Genomic DNA, 17,671 nt, shown 5'->3' on the forward strand with positions numbered 1-17,671 from the left:
GGGGGGATAAACCTGCCTCAAAATTCAGAGGGCTTTCTCCCACTTCATTTAGAAAATAATGAGGTCCAAAAAAAAAAAAAAGAAAACAATGAGGTCCAAATAGGAAAATGAGAAAAATGTATGAAAACGCAAAGGAATAAGAAAAAAGTTACAAAAAATAATAAATAATATGTTAAACATCAGAAGTAAGCAAATTGAGAAGGCAAATTGTTAAGATAGTACCTGTATTGCAAACTTAGAAAGATAGTAAGATTAATCAGAATCCTTAAAATTCCCTTTGAGAGACAGTAAATTCTACTCAAGAAACCTAACCATGGACACAATAACAAAACATAGAAAAGGTTATAATGTTAAATAGCAAGATTAAAAGGAAAGAATTATACCAAGGTATAATATACTAATTGAGAGAAAGAAATTTTGTATTTCAGGCAGCATGGCAAAGTAGACAGAGAACCTTGAAATATTTTTTAAAAGTTATTTTTTATCTTAACCTTAAATCTATTTCTGAGCTGTAGTGAAAGAAAGGAAAATAGAAATCCTGAAGAAAATGAAATAATTATTTAAAGAAATGAAAGAAAAGTTTGAAACACTGGACAGGAAAGAAAAGAACATTATTAAAGAGAAACAAAGATTTGAGGGAGAAAAAAACTTTAAAAATAAATATATTTAGCTACTGAAACGGAAAACTCACATGGATTAGACATGAGATAAAGAGAAAATTGGTGACATAGGCAGAGAAGCTACCCCAAACACAAAGACAAAGAGATGGAAAAGTACTAGGTTAAGAGACATAGAAGATGAGTAAGGACACCTAAAAATGTCTTCTTGGAGTTCCAAAAGGAACACATGCACATACACAGACACGCGCGCGTGCGTGCGCACACGCACGCACACGCACGCGCGCACACACACACACACACACACACACACACACACACACACACACCAGGGAAGAAGGATATTTAAAGAGAAAATGTCATTTTCCAGAATTTTAGAGAGAGACAAATCATCAGAACAAGGAGGCTCAACAAGTCCTAAACATAATTTTTTCTTTAAAGCTACATTAGCTTCTTGTAAAACACCAAGCATGGGAGAGTTTGTACAGTGGGAACACTCAAGCTTTGATACTGGAAGAGAAAATTGGTACGAATGCAGAACGGGTATATATACTTAGGGTAGAGGTATACTTAGAGAAAAGCCAAACTTTTTCTGTAAACGGCTACATGGTAAATATTTTAGGTTTTGTGAGCTATACAGTCTATCACAACTACTCAACTCTGCTATTGCAGCCCCCAAAGCAGCCACAGATAATATGTAAAAGACGGCCCTGGCTAAGTTCCAATAAAACCTGTTTAAAAAAGCAGGCAATGGATGACATTTAGCCTGAGAACTATAGTAAGCCACACCCTTAGTATCACCAAAAGTAGGAAACAACCCAGAGGTCGAATGAAATAAAGTATAATATTCAAAGAATGTTATACACACTAAACTGCAATGAAAGTGAATACACTACAGCTAGATGCATTAACATGGTGTGATTTTGTACATGTAATATTCAATATTAGTCAAAACCAACAACTTATTGTTTAGGAACATGTATGTGGTTGGTAAAACTGTAGAGAAAAAAGGAAGGGAATATTTAACTCAAGATTCAGGATAAGGTTACTTCTCACAGGAAGGGGGATAAGATTAGAGAGGGTCATATATAAGTCCCTAAGTATTAGTAATGTTCCATTTCTTTAGGTATGAATGTTTGATTTATATATCTGGTGGAAAATGGCGACATACTGTGTGGTAAAGGATTAAGTTTTGGAAAAAGGTGACATACTGTGTGGTAAAGGATTAAGTTTACCCAAGTAAGGTCTGGCTCCTATGAGGTATTCTGTAAGCCCTAATGCTCTGTGTGAAAAAAGTGTCTTTGTTTACAGGGGGCATTCACTGGACCACACCAGACAGTTTATGCTAATAATGTGATTTATGGTGGGGGCTTTGGGTCACACAATATTAGCTTGAGCTGTGGAGGGGCTGGGAACTAAGGCCATCATATGGGAGTTCAGCTATAATCAAGACCCAGTAAAAACTCTGAACACCAAGGCTAGGGTGAGCATCTCTATTGGCAATAATCTGTGAGAACTGTCACACATCATTGCTGGGAGAAGCTACTACTGTCCATGGCTCCACTGGGAGAGGACAACTACAAACTTTATGCTTACAACTCTCCTGGACCCTGCTCCACATGCCTCTTCCCTTTGCCAATTTTAATCTGTACCATTTTGCTGTAATAAACTATAACCATGAGTAAAACAGCTTTCAGTCAATTCTGTGAGTCCTTCTAACAAATTATCAAACTTAAGAGTGGTCTTAGGGACCCCCAAATTTGCAACTGGTGTCAGAAGTAAAGGTAGCCTTGGGGACCCCCTAACTTTGCAAATAAAACAACTATATGATCTCACTTATACAATTACGTAACTATATAAACATAAATAACATAATGTACAATTAATAATACATGTTTAACAACATACAATAATACATGAAAGAAAAAATTAAATGTGAATAGAAAAACCTACTTTGCAGACAGACGTGACTTATTCATTAACTTTCTTCTATATTTGTAATTCATCCACTACTTTCAGGTATTATTCCATAATTAACATATATATTAAACAGATGTATTTATAAAGATTGAACTATGTTTTTTTTATAGTTTATGAATAAGTTTTGGGGAAAACATTTGCTATAACTAAGGGCAAATAAACTACAGAAGAGTTGAAAATGCCTAATGCATAACACAAATCAGAAAATAAGCATAGACCTTTAAAAAAATTTTTAAGTTATTGAGAATAATGAGATACTCATTTAAAGCTTAAAAAATATCCATTAAACTGAATCTTTGTACTACCATGCATTTTATCCTTCAAAATGTGATTATATTGACCCCAGTGGGAAGCTTTGAATGCAGTGAAGGAGTGTAAAATGTGCAGATTTTGGAACCAGTCACACATGTTTTTTGCAAGGGAACTTATAAATATTTAAACCTTTACATTAATTCCTAGGTTTCAGGGTTCCTCCCTTTATAGCTCTACTACCCACTCCAAAAAATCTGGTAAAGCATATGAACCTTGTAAAACTCCTGAGCCATCTCTTGATCCTAGAATGGCTAGAATTCTATCTTTTAAACTGAGCCCAGAGTCTGCCAAAACCTTTACAAACTCAAAATATACGGATCCCAACCCACCTTTAAATAAATAGGTAAATAAATCTGTGGATTTTAGATCCTTTCTGCAAAACTCTGTGAAATATTTCAGTTAAGGGAAATCTAAGAGAAAGTATCTTAGATTTCTAAGTGATATGATAGAGTCTTGTCACCATCACAAGACTCTTCTCAGAATTCAGTATCTCAGAAGACTCTGAATTTCCTAGACAAAAACCAGCTGTGAATCAGACTATAATTACAGTAAAGATTATAGGCTGCTAAAGCTTCTTAAAGCTTAAATCATAACACTTGCTACAATCAGAGAGGGTAAGAATAATCTGAGATGGATTACCTCATAATATGATGACCTGGTATGAATTCTGACCTTTTGATCTTATACGTTAAAACATGTATAACAATTAAATGAATGAATACATATGCCCTAGCTACAGCAACCCAGACAACAATATCCTTCTTTATGATAATATAATTTTGTTATCTCTAAACAGGAATAAATATGCCCTATACCTACTGGCCATTTTCAAAATCAGCAATCTTTTTCAAGTCACTGAACTGCTACACCCACCAGATACCCTACTTACAATGTCAATACTACTACCTACATGATGAGACTGTAGTAAAGGTTAAAGAGCTAAATACAGAACTAGCACACCAGCTATTACAGTTAAATTTGAAATCCCATTTAGCACATGTGTGTAATATGTAAGTAGAATCCTATTCAACAAGTCAAGTATTCAACTTTGAGATGGCTATTTAGGCTATCTTATCATGGCTAACCCATCTAAAAAGAATTATACTCAAAATGATATTTCTTTAGGACACCTACCTAACAAGACAATTTGTAACGCAGGTCATAAACATTTTTCAAGACAAAAATCATCTTTCAAATCACAGAGTATAGAACTTTTTGACATTATCTAAGTTACTAATTCTTTTAACAGAGACAATGTTCCTTTAAGAGGGAAATGCCCTGAAATATCTGTATCACATAGCAAACCCCAAAATTTCACTGGTCTAACCTCCCCTGCAAAACATATTTCTAATTCAGACTACATGTCCATCACACACCAGGAAGACAGGCTCTTTTACTTATCATCCTCATATCAGGATGATGAACACCACTCTGGGTGCGGGGCAGAGAGCACTGCTCCCATCAGCAATTAACGCTTCCACACATAAGTTACCTCATCCCCATTGATATTTTCATTGGCCCAAGCAGGTCACATGGTACCACCTAACTTGAAAGGGGCAGGTATGTGCCCAGAAATAGAAAACTGTGTATTGGCCAATAGCACTAATGTCTGCACACTGCCCGTGGGGATTCTGTCAGGCTTACACTGCAGAAAAGAGATGGCCCTCTGCCATAATGAGTTGCAAAGCAAGAGGGTTCCAAACCTTTCACAAAAGGAATGTCAACTCTGCCTTCTCTGTACACTAACTTAACTCCCTCTTTAATCAATAGCATGGATCTTTATCCTCTCATCAAGAATTGTTTTGTCCCAATACTTGCAAAAAGCTCACTTGAGGAATGTAATAATTGAAAAGCAGACTAAAAGCCATGTTAGCTCTTCATGCCTCTAGACTCTCCATATTTTATCCCTCTTATAGCATCAGAAAAGTAATATATCCAGATCATACTATCTCAGTTCCAAATAGAACTATCTTTGATGCATTTAAGATGCAGTTAGAAATCAGTCAGAAGCAAAACTATTTGCCCTCTTCTCCCACAATAATTCAGTCAGGAAAACAATTCAATACTAAGAATTTAGCTCCTGTAACAATAATTAAATCTAAAATATTTCCAGTCAGTACTTTTGAGGAAAGGCTTTGAACTGCTCAGATGGGATAACAGAATTCATTTTAATCATCATCCTTATTTCCATTAACATTCCAACCTCCTTTGTGTGTGATCAAGTATCACAAATAATAGAGATTCAGCGGTATAGAAGAAATAATCCACTACCAATATTTTTCAAAATATTATGTCATCACCTAAATTCCATAATTCTTTACTGTTATACTTAAAAGAAAGACTTTAAAGGGTAGGTCTCTTTTCAGTTACGGGAAATATATTTCCCTTTCTTAGTTTTATCTTCTAATATGCATTAATCTTTTGAAGAATTTAACTCATAATTTACCTAAAGGAAAGGAAAATTATCTTTGAATTTATTATAAATGATAATAATAAAATTAACATAAAATGAAAAGCAAGTCAAAAAGAAAATGAAATAATTTAAAGGAACCAGTGTGTTCAGTGGTGTGTCTCACTAATTTAATTGTATTGAAATCTGATACTTACAAAGGTTCTGGGCAACTTTAGAATCTAGAAATTTAAGTTCTTTAATTCTTTTCTTAATAGCTTTCTTCTCTTCAAAATCTTCTTCTCTTCTCTCTGTAAAACCAAGGATAGATCCATGTTAAGGGTGGTAGGCACTCAATTGCCAAAAGACAGGATATGAACTTTGTCATAAAAGAATCTAAAAAAAGATATAAATCATTTAAATCAGTTATAAAAATAATAGAATAATAGATATCCCAAGCCCTAAACTATTTCAGATAGGGAGTGGCGGCTCTTTCCCTAGAAAAACTACTAAGAGTAAATATTTAGAGGTCTAAACAGCAAAAACAAAAACAAAGCTGATGTGCACCATGGAAACCAATGCTATCAGGTGAAGAATAAGTACAGTTAGCTCCTTGGAACAATGTACAGTACACAATTATAAAAGTAAATGTATTACACTTAGGATAGGTTAAGGAGTTAGCTCTAAGAGCACTAAACAAAGACAAACACCCAGCTGTTTTACGTTTGATATACCTTGTTCATTTAAAAAGACAGCTCATATAAAACTTGAAGAGTAGAATGTTTACAATTCGTTTTCCAAATCTTTGAAAAATATTCAAATTTTGATAATCAACCTACTTTATCTGAGCTTTTAAAACTCAGCAAATGCATTTAACCTCTCTGTCTTTGCTAAAAAATAAGTAAGAGAATAAATACATCATGCTAAACAACAATATATGAACTGTGATTATAGCACAGCACATGATAGTCAAGGTTAACAGCTGTAACCAATAAAGCGATCCTGTCATCTTTCCTCTCCTCTCTTTTGCATAGGTTGACAGCACTTCTGATGAACGTAAGTCATCTTTACAAAATTAGGATCTTGATAACAAAGAACAACGGATCAAATTGTTTAGTTAGATACGTACAAATAAATCACTAATGTTGAAGAAGAATAACTTCAAAAACAATCTTCATATACAAGATAGCACATTATAATTAAATTCTTTGTATATCAGAAAAGCATTATAATTACATGTTTAGGTACATAGTGTGAAATAGGGATCAAATTTTATACTTTTCAAAATGTTTATTAACTAATTATCTCTATCATTTTATGAATAATCAACCATCTTCCTCAACTGATTTTATATTACACTTTTATTCTATGTGTTTTCCTGGACTTCTAATTCTGCTCCACTGTTCCATGTACTACTCTTGTGCTATTATCATTCTGTCTTAAGCACTATAGGATTTATGATATATCTTACTATATAATTGGCTGTTCAAATTACTTTTCTTCCTTTTCTAAACTTGCTTCACTTTTCTCATTTATTTTTCCACAGGAACCTTAGAGTAATTCCGAAGTTCCAAAAATAAAATCCACTTGAATTGTATTTGAATTGCAAGGCGTTTGTAAACAGATTCAGGCAAATTTGATATGTTGACAATTTCTAAACTTCCTAAAAATGAACATGACATGTGTCTATAACTCTTCAATTTAACACAGCACTCTGTGTAGGCATCCTGTGTATTTATTGTTAGTGTTAGGTATCCTAAGTATGTCTATTACACTCCTATTATACTCCTCAGGGTACTGATTAATTCTACATTTCCCCACTATACTTTGCAACTAGTTACTGCTGGAATACAGAAACTGTTGAATTTTACATATATGTTTTATAATCATTCACTTTACTTATTTATTCTTTCATTCAAGTAAGAAGTATTTATTAAGCACCAATTTAAAAAGACCATGCTAGACAAAATGGAGATGTCTTGACCTCAAAGAATTTAAGGACCAATAGAGAGGACTGCAAAGTAAATGGCACTTACAGTACATAGATATATCTTCTGTGTTTGGGTAAGAACCACAGGATATTAAAGAAAATTAATCTATACTTGCCAGAGACAGTCTTCATGATATCTAAGCAAAAGCTAGAAAGCGAAAAGAAGTTAGCCAGGTGAGAAAGTTTTAGGGTGCGGGAAGGAAGGACACAGACAGATAACAGAAGGATAGTGTTTCAGGTTCTGCAAGAACTTGAAGGGCACAGAGAGAATTAAGAATAATAAGAGCTGGGGTCTTCCCTGGGGGCGCAGTGGTTGAGAGTCTGCCTGCCGATGCAGGGGACACGGGTTCATGCCCCAGTCTGGGAAGACCCCACATGCCGCGGAGCGGCTGGGCCTGTGAGCCATGGAGCATGTGCCACAGCTACTGAGCCTGTGCTCTAGAGACCACAAGCCACAACTACTGAGACTGCGTGCCACAACTACTGAAGCCCACGTGCCTATAGTCCATGCTCCACAATAAGAGAAGCCACCGCAATGAGAAGCCCGCACGCCGCAACAAAGAGTAACACCAGTTCACCACAACTAGAGAAAGCCCGTGCGCGCAACGAAGACCCAACGCAGCCAAAAATAAATAAATAATTTTTTAAAAAAGAAGAAGAGCAAAGAATATTGGGTGTAAATAAATGACACCAGAAATTAATCAGACATCAGATCATGCAAGACCTTTTAAGCCATGATAAGAATTCTGGCTTTTATCCTCCGAGCAATGTGGAGCCAGTGAAGGCTTAAGCATGAGAGAGACATCAAAAGAACTGAATTTTAGAAAAAACTCAGCTTACTGAAGGTGTATTGAAAGAGTGGCAAAAACAATTGTAGAAGGGCAAGACAGAAGGGAGTTGTAGTAATCCAAATGAGAAAAAAATGGGACCTCACCCAGACCACCAGGATGGAGAGAATAGATGAGCCCTCAAAGCAGAATCCAGTCCAGACCCATCTCTTGAGCTCCAACTTGACTATCCAACTGCCTATTCTCACACCTCTACTTGGATGTCTAATGGGCACCTTCAACTTCACGTGTCCAAAACCCACATTCACACACCTCCATGCTGCTCTTCCTGGAATTTTCCTCATCTTAGAAATGGGAATGCTCTTATTTCAATTGCTCAAGTCACAAAGCTTGAAGTCATCCTCTTTCCATTAACCCAAAACTACATTTAGTCCATCAGTGAACCCCATCAATTCTAACTCTAAAATATTCACTAAAATTTAATATTAGATTTAAAATTTAATATTCACTAAAATAAGCAGGGGCTACTATACTCCCCCGCTTGTGGCTACCATCCTTTCTCACCTGGATCACAATTGCTTTCTAACTAGTCTCCCCATTTCCAAGCTTGACCAACTGCAGTCTCTTCACCACAACGCAGCAAAAGACTCCTGTTAAACCTTAACAGAAAAGGTTTACTTCTCTCACTTCCTTATACAGAATAGCACCCCAACCCCCGCCCAGTATTTTCTATCAACATCACTCTGCCTTTTTTCTCCTCCAAAGCACTTACTCCTCACATATCATAAATCTGATACTGTCTCTCTTCCCCCATTAGAAAGCAAGTTGCTAGAGGCAGGAACTTTGTTCACCGTTGTATACTGAGCGTCAAGCCTGGAACGTAACAGAAGCTCAGTAAATGTCTGTAGGTATGTATATACCTGCAGACTAAAGGAGAAAGAAGGGTTTAAGTAACCAGGCAGATGATGGTGGTGCTGTTTATTTAATTCAGCAACAAATGAGGAACAGTTTTGACCTAGTCCAGTTTTAAACATGTGTAGTTTGAGGAGCTCTTTTATCTCCACATAGTCATGTACAAGAGGCAGCTGAATGTACAGAAGAGAAACCTGAAACAATGATACAGGTATCAGTCCTAATAATTATTCTACTGACTGTCACAGGTTCTCCAAGTATCAGCAAATAATGACACATTTGTCTCCTTATTCCTAGTATTGAAATCTTTTCCTTGTCTTGTTATACTGGTTAAAATTTTCAGATGAAGGCGAGTAAAAATTTTATTAGTGAACTTCCTTTCCTCAACCTGACCAAATGGCAATCCTTTACTCGTTAGAAAATGTATACATTTTATTTTCCTATCTTTATCCTCAAGAAAAAGGCTGATTCTAAGTTTTTAAAAATCAGTTTATTTCTCAACAGCAGAACCTGCCACATTCTGAAACATTTTCTGGTCTACATAAAGAAAAAAGTCTAAGAAACGAATAACCTTAAATTTTAAATAATATTGACTGAACATCTACTAGGCATTGCACTGAACACTTTCTGTTGCACTTGCTTATATAATTCTCATAAGAGTAATACTATTTCTGTGACTACTATCATCATCATCATAATCATGATGAGAAAGATAATGCTTAAGGTAAGTAGCTTTAAAAGCAACAGATCTGATAAAAGAATAAGGGTCATTACACTTTGACTCTAATATTCTTTCCACTAGTTGTAAAATATGTTAGGTGTCACATTAAGAAAAGAAAAAAGTTTATCTAGCAATCTTGACCACTTTAACCTGCAAATCAGAAACTGAAGCAATTTTAACCAATTCAGCTTTTTTATAAAAATGACAAATTAGACTCTTATTGAGTTTAATGTATCAGCATGCCCATAATGCAATGAAATCATGGCTTTCTCCTCTCTTATCTGCTCCATATAGTCAAAGGATGGCTGGGGAAAGATGGAATGGAAATAGGGTAAAGGGGGGAAGAAGCAGAGTTTTCTAAGACAGAAAACAAGATTCAAAAAAAAAAAGGTAGAAATATGCTTATGTAGATATGAAACCAGATAATCAGTTTATTATCCAAACAGACTGATTTGGTTAAAATCTTTCATACTGAGAAATAATGAAAAGTACTGCTGGGGAAAAAACACAGCCAGATAATGGACTGCCTCAAATCAGAGTAAAACCAGTGAAAATGTTTATGCAAATGTCACTGATAAAGCAGGATATACATGTTGACAACAACAGGGATGCATTAAAGAGGAGTAAGAATAAAGGAGGCTGTTTAGCAGGAATGAAATTTTTTCACAAAATCCTGTTTCAGTTTCCCATGCTGACAGTATCTCTGTGGAATACTAGCCAGGAGAGTGCAGGGTCCTGCAGGGAACTCAGGCTTGGAATCTCAATGCCACGTTCTGTCATCCTGGCCCCACAGAGTACCAGACACAGTCCACTGCGGCTTACATCCCTCACCTGGAGACACTGGCCCTCTAAGGACTTGTGAGAATGAAGTGAAATGATCATTACCTTCCTGAAACCATCCCCTACCTCTGCAGTGACAGAGAAAAAAGGGATAAGAAACAGAGTGCCTGACCACAGCTCAGGAGCCCAGAGGCGAGCACATTTTAGATTCATCCCATCCACTGGTGGAGCTCCTATTCTAAACCCAGTACCAACACATTTTCACTAAAAGACTAGCTCTCCTCAAGTATGAGTCATAAAGTCAGATTATTAGTGCCATCTGTACTTGTGATCTAGCTTTTCTGCCATTAGAAGTCCGTGTTTAACCTTACTTCCTAGAGATGTTGAGTAAGGCTACATTTTTCCGAGAGAAGATTAATCCTGTTCAAGAATGGTTCTGATCACTAACACAGCATATGCCGCATTTCATGAGGGTTTTATGTCAGAAAGGAGTCAAAGATGACAAAACTCTTTGTTGCCGAGAGCTATGAACTGAAAAAGTCTTTTTTAATTACATTTTCTCTTTATTCTTTTCCTATTTTCAAAGTTTCAAAAATAGCAGCAAAATTATATAAAGAATCTCCTTTCAAAATCTTTTCTTTCATACTAAATTTTCCATTAAATATCACAGTTCCATGGTACATGGTTATACATCTTACTCTAGTTCATTTTCCATTATTTTCTAATCAGATTTATTAAAAATGTGACCTTTTTCTAGGAATAGGATTCCACATAAATTTTACGGTACATTATTTAACCACTGCAAACAATTCTAGAATGTGCACAGTTCTAAACGTGTGAGTACCTAGTAGAAGCACAAAGTGTAATAAATACTATAGTTTCTCTTTCCACAGTTGCGTATTTTAAATCAGTAAATGTGAATAGTAATTTTTTATTCTATTTTTGTCAGAGCTTCCTGGGTAACTGTCTTATGACAACGTTTTTAAAATACTAAGCATTTTAATTTTTTCTGGTTTTCATTTAGTACAAGTGCTATTAAATTTTACATGTTGTATGTTTAAAATAAATTATGTTTTTTTTGTTCATTAGATTATTATAGCACTAGCCTTCAGAGGATAAAAGGAAGTGACTGAATGATTAAATAACCATTCTCTATGACACTGAAAGAAGCCAATAAAAATCATCTCAACTACAGAAATAAAGCGAACATAAATCATATGATTAGGAAATGAAAACTGAGGCCTACCACAACCTTCAAATAGGGTGAAAGGTGGGGGCAGGGAGAGAGCTATAAACTAGAGATTATTTGCACAATTGTGGTTGTTTTTCTTCCTGACTTTTCTAACTACTGAGGTTCTAAGAGGCCAATAAAGAGTATCAAAAATTTATTGGGCCGAAATTTAGAAGCAAACAGCCCTTGAATATGAAGTTTAACTACCTCATCCATCAGTGAGGAAACCTAAGTAGAGAAAATGTGAGTTACTTGCACGAGGTCACACAGAGGCCTCGGCTGTCACCAGATCCTAGACAAGAACACTGACCACTGCATCACAGGCCCAGAGCAGCTCTGGGACAGGGAATCTGCAGCAGGAAAACAGTCTGCAACCAAGCTCATAAGAGGAAGTTAACTCCCCAAGCGTTGCTTTTTCAGGTAATGGAATTTTCCTTTGCTGTACATGTTTACTGGGAGAGTAGGTGAGGCAGTGAGTGGACCCAGGGAAGGAAGACAAATGCTTGGTCTCCTGAACACAATGAGCAGAATTTAAAGTTATGGAAAAAAACTATACTTCCAAAGGGAAAGTCGAGAATTCACCCATCACTACTCTCACATGGTGGCTCCCTTTGGATGAGGCGCAGTTATTCAGCTACATGGGGTGAACGGAATGGAAGTCTTAGGGGTGGTATTGAGAACAGGTGAATGGTTGAGAAAACAAAGCAGATTTCTGAGAGTTAGTACTGCTGGAGTTGTGATAGGACGATATGGTTTCAAGGAAGATTTAGGCAGCTCGAAGACAGAAGATACATACAAAATCCATAGAAAAAAGTGAAAACTTGGAATAAATTAGCATTTTCTAAGTTGGCACTATCCCCTTCGCAAAATATCAAAGTAAACACTTTGGTACTGAAAACTATAATTGTATAAATAGCTTTAGTCATATCTGATCTGTCAAACCCAGTTTTAATATTTCTAGGCACAAAAATAAATGGCTATGTGCCTAACTGCAAAGAAAATAAATAGGGCAGAAACAGATTATTTTTTTACTCAAATATTAATATATGACTGCCATAACTAATCAGAGCATTTTACTAGCAAAAAGATGTCTGTTTGGCAACCCAAGGCTAAGAATTATACAGTATATAAGAAGACTAGTTGAACCACTAAATAAAATCTTATGGAATAGATGATTTCAACATCAGTAACGATCAAAAGTATAGCAAATAAATGCACATTTCTCTATACAATTAGAAGACAAGGGTATAAAACAACTTTTCTTGAAGGACTTTTTCTCTATAACTCAAGTCCTATATGGATAAGGGAGAAGGATTTCACTACTTAACAAGCCTTGAACTAGAGGTGTAGCTAGATTTTTTTTTAAATGATGTACAAAAGGATTATTAAGGCATTGAGAATACACTTTATAAAAAACATAAACATATACTTCAAAGTGATCACATGATTTCTACATACTTAACTAAAAGCAATTTGTTTTCTGCATCTCTTTTTCCTATATGAAAAGACAAGCTGATAAAAACAAACTGTTATAGAAACTACTTCATCTCTAAGGACCTTTGCAACCACAGAAATAAGCAATATTGCTCATCTCAAAAGTATTACCACTACAAACTAAAAGAACCACTTTCTTCAGGTTCCCTTGCGTGTAAACACCCCTTAATGACCAAAGACTTAAATAGCAGAAAAACAGGAGTTCAAACCAAATAAAATTATCAACACCCTTCAAAATCACATATTCAACAACTTTTTTTAACTCAACAAGCTTTGCTGGGGTGAAAAATAACCCTAGGACAGTTAAGCCTATTTATCATGTATAACTTAGTGTTAATTGTTTTAATTAAATTAGTTACAAATTGAGATGAGTTTTGATTGAATAAACCATAGGTATGAGGGAAGAAAATAAAAGGAATCACTCAGCTACCAGAGAATGAAGCCCATTCTCACATGATCTTTCTTAGCTCATCACTTCTTATAAAAACATCCCTAAATTGTATCCTAAAAATCTCCCCACTATAAGGAATGTTTCTAGAACCGACCCCTATGAATTATTTCTGAATGCTGCTGTTTCCCATTCATAGAATAATATGTGTATTCATAAAAAATATTTTTTCTAACTATTGTTTTTGCCAGTACAAGCTACTCCCATATATCCTCTGATGATATTAGAAAGTAGAAATATACCTCTGCTAAAGAAATTACAAAGCAAAGAATAAAAGTTAATGTATGACATGCTAATGCATACACAAGAGAATCAACTGAAGGGGAAAAGAACCTTATTATGAAAAGAATGAGAACTCAGTGTACATTCCTAATTTAAAAGAAGGATTAAGTCCAAATGAGGACACAGGTAATTCAGGATATCTAGCATGCTGTAGAATGGAAAGACTTAATAAGCCAACTTATTAGTATTTGTACACACAGTGCTAAGTAACCTGGGAATAGAAAAAGTAACAAATTATATTAACTGACAGATATAAAGCAATGCCATATTAAATAGGGAGAAGGTCGATGCTCTCACTCCCTCTTTCGAGAACACCAGAATCACAACTAACTGCTGAACAATCATCGACAGGAAGACACTGGAACTCACCAAAAAACATACCCCACATGGAAAGACAAAGGAGAAGCCACAATGAGATTGTAGGAAGGGCACTTTCAAAATAAAATCAAATCCCGTAACTGCTGGGTGGGTGACTCACAAACTGGAGACAACTTATACCACAGAAGTCCACCCACTGGAGTGAAGGTTCTGAGCCCTATATCAGGCTTCCCAACCTGGGGATCTGGAAATGGGAGGAGGAATTCCTAGAGAATAAGACTTTGAAGGCTAGCGAGATTTAATTGCAGGATTTCGGCACAACTAGGGGAAAGAGAGACTCCACTCAGGACACACAAAATGTAGTGTGTGCATCAGAACCCAGAGGAAGGAGCAGTGACCCCATAGGAGACTGCACCAGACCTACCTGCTAGTGTTGGAGGGTCTCCTGCATAGGTGGGGTGTGGATGTGGCTCACCAAGGGACAAGAACACTGGCAGAAGTTCTGGGAAATACTCCTTGGCGTGAGCCCTCCCAGGGTCCACCATTAGCCACAACAAAGAGCCCGGGTAGGCTACAGTGATGGGTAGCTTCGGACCAAACAATCAACAGGGAAGGAACCCTGCCCCACCCATCAGCACACAAGCGGATTACAGTTTTACTGAGCTCTGCCCACCAGAGCAACAGATAGCTCTACCCACCACCAGTCCCTCCCATCAGGAAGCTTCCAAAAGCCTCTTAGAGAGCCTCATCCACCAGAGGGCAGACAGCAGAAGCAAGAAGAACTACCATCCTGCAGCCTCTGGAACTAAAACCACATTCACAGAAAGATAGACGAGATGAAGAGGCAGAGGGCTATGTACCAGATGAAGGAACAAGATAAAATCCCAGAAAAACAACTAAATGAAATGGAGATAGGCAATCTTCCAGAAAAAGAATTCAGAATAATGATAGTGAAGATGATCAAGGCACTCGGGAAAAGAATGGTGGCAAAGATCAAAAAGATGCAAGAATTGTTTAACAAAGATCTAGAAGAATTAAAGAACAAACAAACAGAGATGAATACAATAACTGAAATGAAAAATACCCTAGAAGAAATTGATAGCAGAATAACTGAGGCAGAAGAACGGATAAGTGACCCGGAAGACAGAATGGTGGAATTCACTGCTGCGGAACAGAATACAGAAAAAGGAAAGAAAAGACATGAAGACAGCCTAAGAGACCTCTGGGACAACATTAAACACAACAACATTAACATTATAGGGCTCCCAGAAGGAGAAGACAGAGAGAAAGGACCCAAGAAAATATTTGAAGAGATTATAGTCAAAAACTTCCCTAACATGGAAATGGAAATGGCCACCCAACTCCAGGAAGCACAGAGAGTCCCATACAGGATAAATCCAAGGAGAAACACGCCAAGACACATATTAATCAAACTGTCAAAAATTAAATACAAAGAAAACATATTAAAAGCAGCAAGGGAAAAACAACAAATAACACACAAGGGAATCCCCATAAAGTTAACAGCTGATCTTTCAGCAGAAACTCTGCAAGCCAGAAAGGACTGGCAGGACATATTTAAAGTGATGAAGGAGAAAAACCTACAACCAAGATTATTCTACCCAGCAAGGATCTCATTCAGATTTGATGGAGAAACTAAACCGTTAACAGACAAGCAAAAGATGAGAGAGTTCACCACCACCAGCTTTACAAAAAATGCTAAATAAAGGATCTTCTCTAGGCAAGAAACACAAGATAAGGAAAAGACCTACAATAATAAACCCAAATCAATTAAGGAAATGGGAATAGGAACACACATATTGATAATTACCTTAAATGTAAATGGATTAAATGCTGCCACCAAAAGACACAGACCGGCTGAATGGATACAAAAAGAAGACCCATATATATGCTGTCTACAAAAGACACACTTCAGATCTAGAGACACATACAGACTGAAAGTGAGGGGCTGGAAAAAGATATTCCATGTAAATGGAAACCGAAAGAATGCTCGGGGGGTTCCCTGGTGGCGGAGTGGTTGAGAGTCCGCCTGCCGATGCAGGGGACATGGGTTCTTCCCTCGGTCCGGGAGGATCCCATATGCCGCAGAGGGGCTGGGCCCGTGAGCCATGGCGGTTGAGCCTGCGCGTCTGGAACCTGTGCTCCGCAGCGGGAGAGGCCACAATAGTGAGAGGCCCATGAAACGCAAAAAAAAAGAAAAGAAAGCTGGAGTAGCAATTCTCATATCTGACAAAATAGACCTTAAAATAAAAACTATTACAAGAGACAAAGAAGGACACTACATAATGATCAAGGGATCGATCCAAGAAGAAGATATAACTATTGTAAGTCTGGAACAAGACAAGGTTACCCACTCTCAACACTCTTATTCAACATCATTTTGGAAGTTTTAGCCACAGCAAAGAACAGGACAGAAATCCCAGAGATAAACCCACACACATAAGGTCACCTCATCTTTGATAAAGGAGTTAGGAATGGACAGTGTAGAAAGGACAGTCTCTTCAATAAGTGGTGATGGGAAAACTGGACAGGTACACAGAAAAGGGAACACTCTTGCACTGCTGGTGGAAATGTGAATTGGTACAGCCACTATGGAGAACTTTACGGAGGTTCCTAAAAAATTACAAATAGAACTACCATATGACCCAGCAATCCCACTACTGGGCATATACCCTGAGAAAACCATAATTCAAACAGGGTCACAAACCAAAATGTTCATTGCAGCTCTATTTACAACAGCCCGGAGATGGAAAAATAAAGATGTAAAAAAAAAAAAGACACTGATAAAAGAAATTAAGGATGATAGCAACAGATGAGAGATATACCAGGTTCTTGGACTGGAAGAATCAATATTGTGAAAATGACTACACTACCCAAAGCAATCTTCAGATTCAATGCAATCCCTATGAAATTACCAATAGCATTTTTTAGAGAACTAGAACGAAAAGTCTTAAAATTTGTATGGAGACACAAAAGACCTCAAATAGCCAAAGCAGTCTTGAGGGAAAAAAGCGGAGCTTGAGGAATCAGACTCCCTGACTTCGGACTATACTACAAAGCTACAGTAATCAAGACAATATGGTAATGGCACAAAAACAGAAAAATAGATCAATGCAACAGGATAGAAAGCCCAGAGATAAATCCACGCACCTATGGTCAACTAATCTCTAACAAAGGAGGCAAGGATATACAATGGAGAAAAGACAGTCTCTTCATAACTGGTGCTGGGAAAACTGGACAGCTACATGTAAAAGAATGAAATTACAACACCTCCTAACACCATACACAAAAATAAACTCAAAGTGGATTAGAGACGTAAATGTAAGTCCGGGAACTATAAACCTCTTAGAGGTAAACATAAGAAAAACACTCTTTGACATAAATCACAGCA

General features: G+C 36.7%; 1 protein-coding gene across 1 annotated transcript in view; it reads right to left on the reverse strand.

Moving 5' to 3' along the window:
• Positions 1–17,671, reverse strand: part of DIAPH3 (diaphanous related formin 3) — a 408,148-nt gene that overhangs the window by 286,177 nt on the left and 104,300 nt on the right. Inside the window, 1 exon segment of the mRNA XM_024767214.1 lies at positions 5,517–5,609. Within this exon segment, the coding sequence (XP_024622982.1) occupies positions 5,517–5,609 (93 nt within the window).

This window comes from Neophocaena asiaeorientalis, unplaced genomic scaffold (genome assembly GCF_003031525.2).
Source record: "Neophocaena asiaeorientalis asiaeorientalis breed wild unplaced genomic scaffold, Neophocaena_asiaeorientalis_V1.1 scaffold127, whole genome shotgun sequence".
Classification (NCBI taxonomy): Eukaryota; Metazoa; Chordata; class Mammalia; order Artiodactyla; family Phocoenidae; genus Neophocaena; species Neophocaena asiaeorientalis.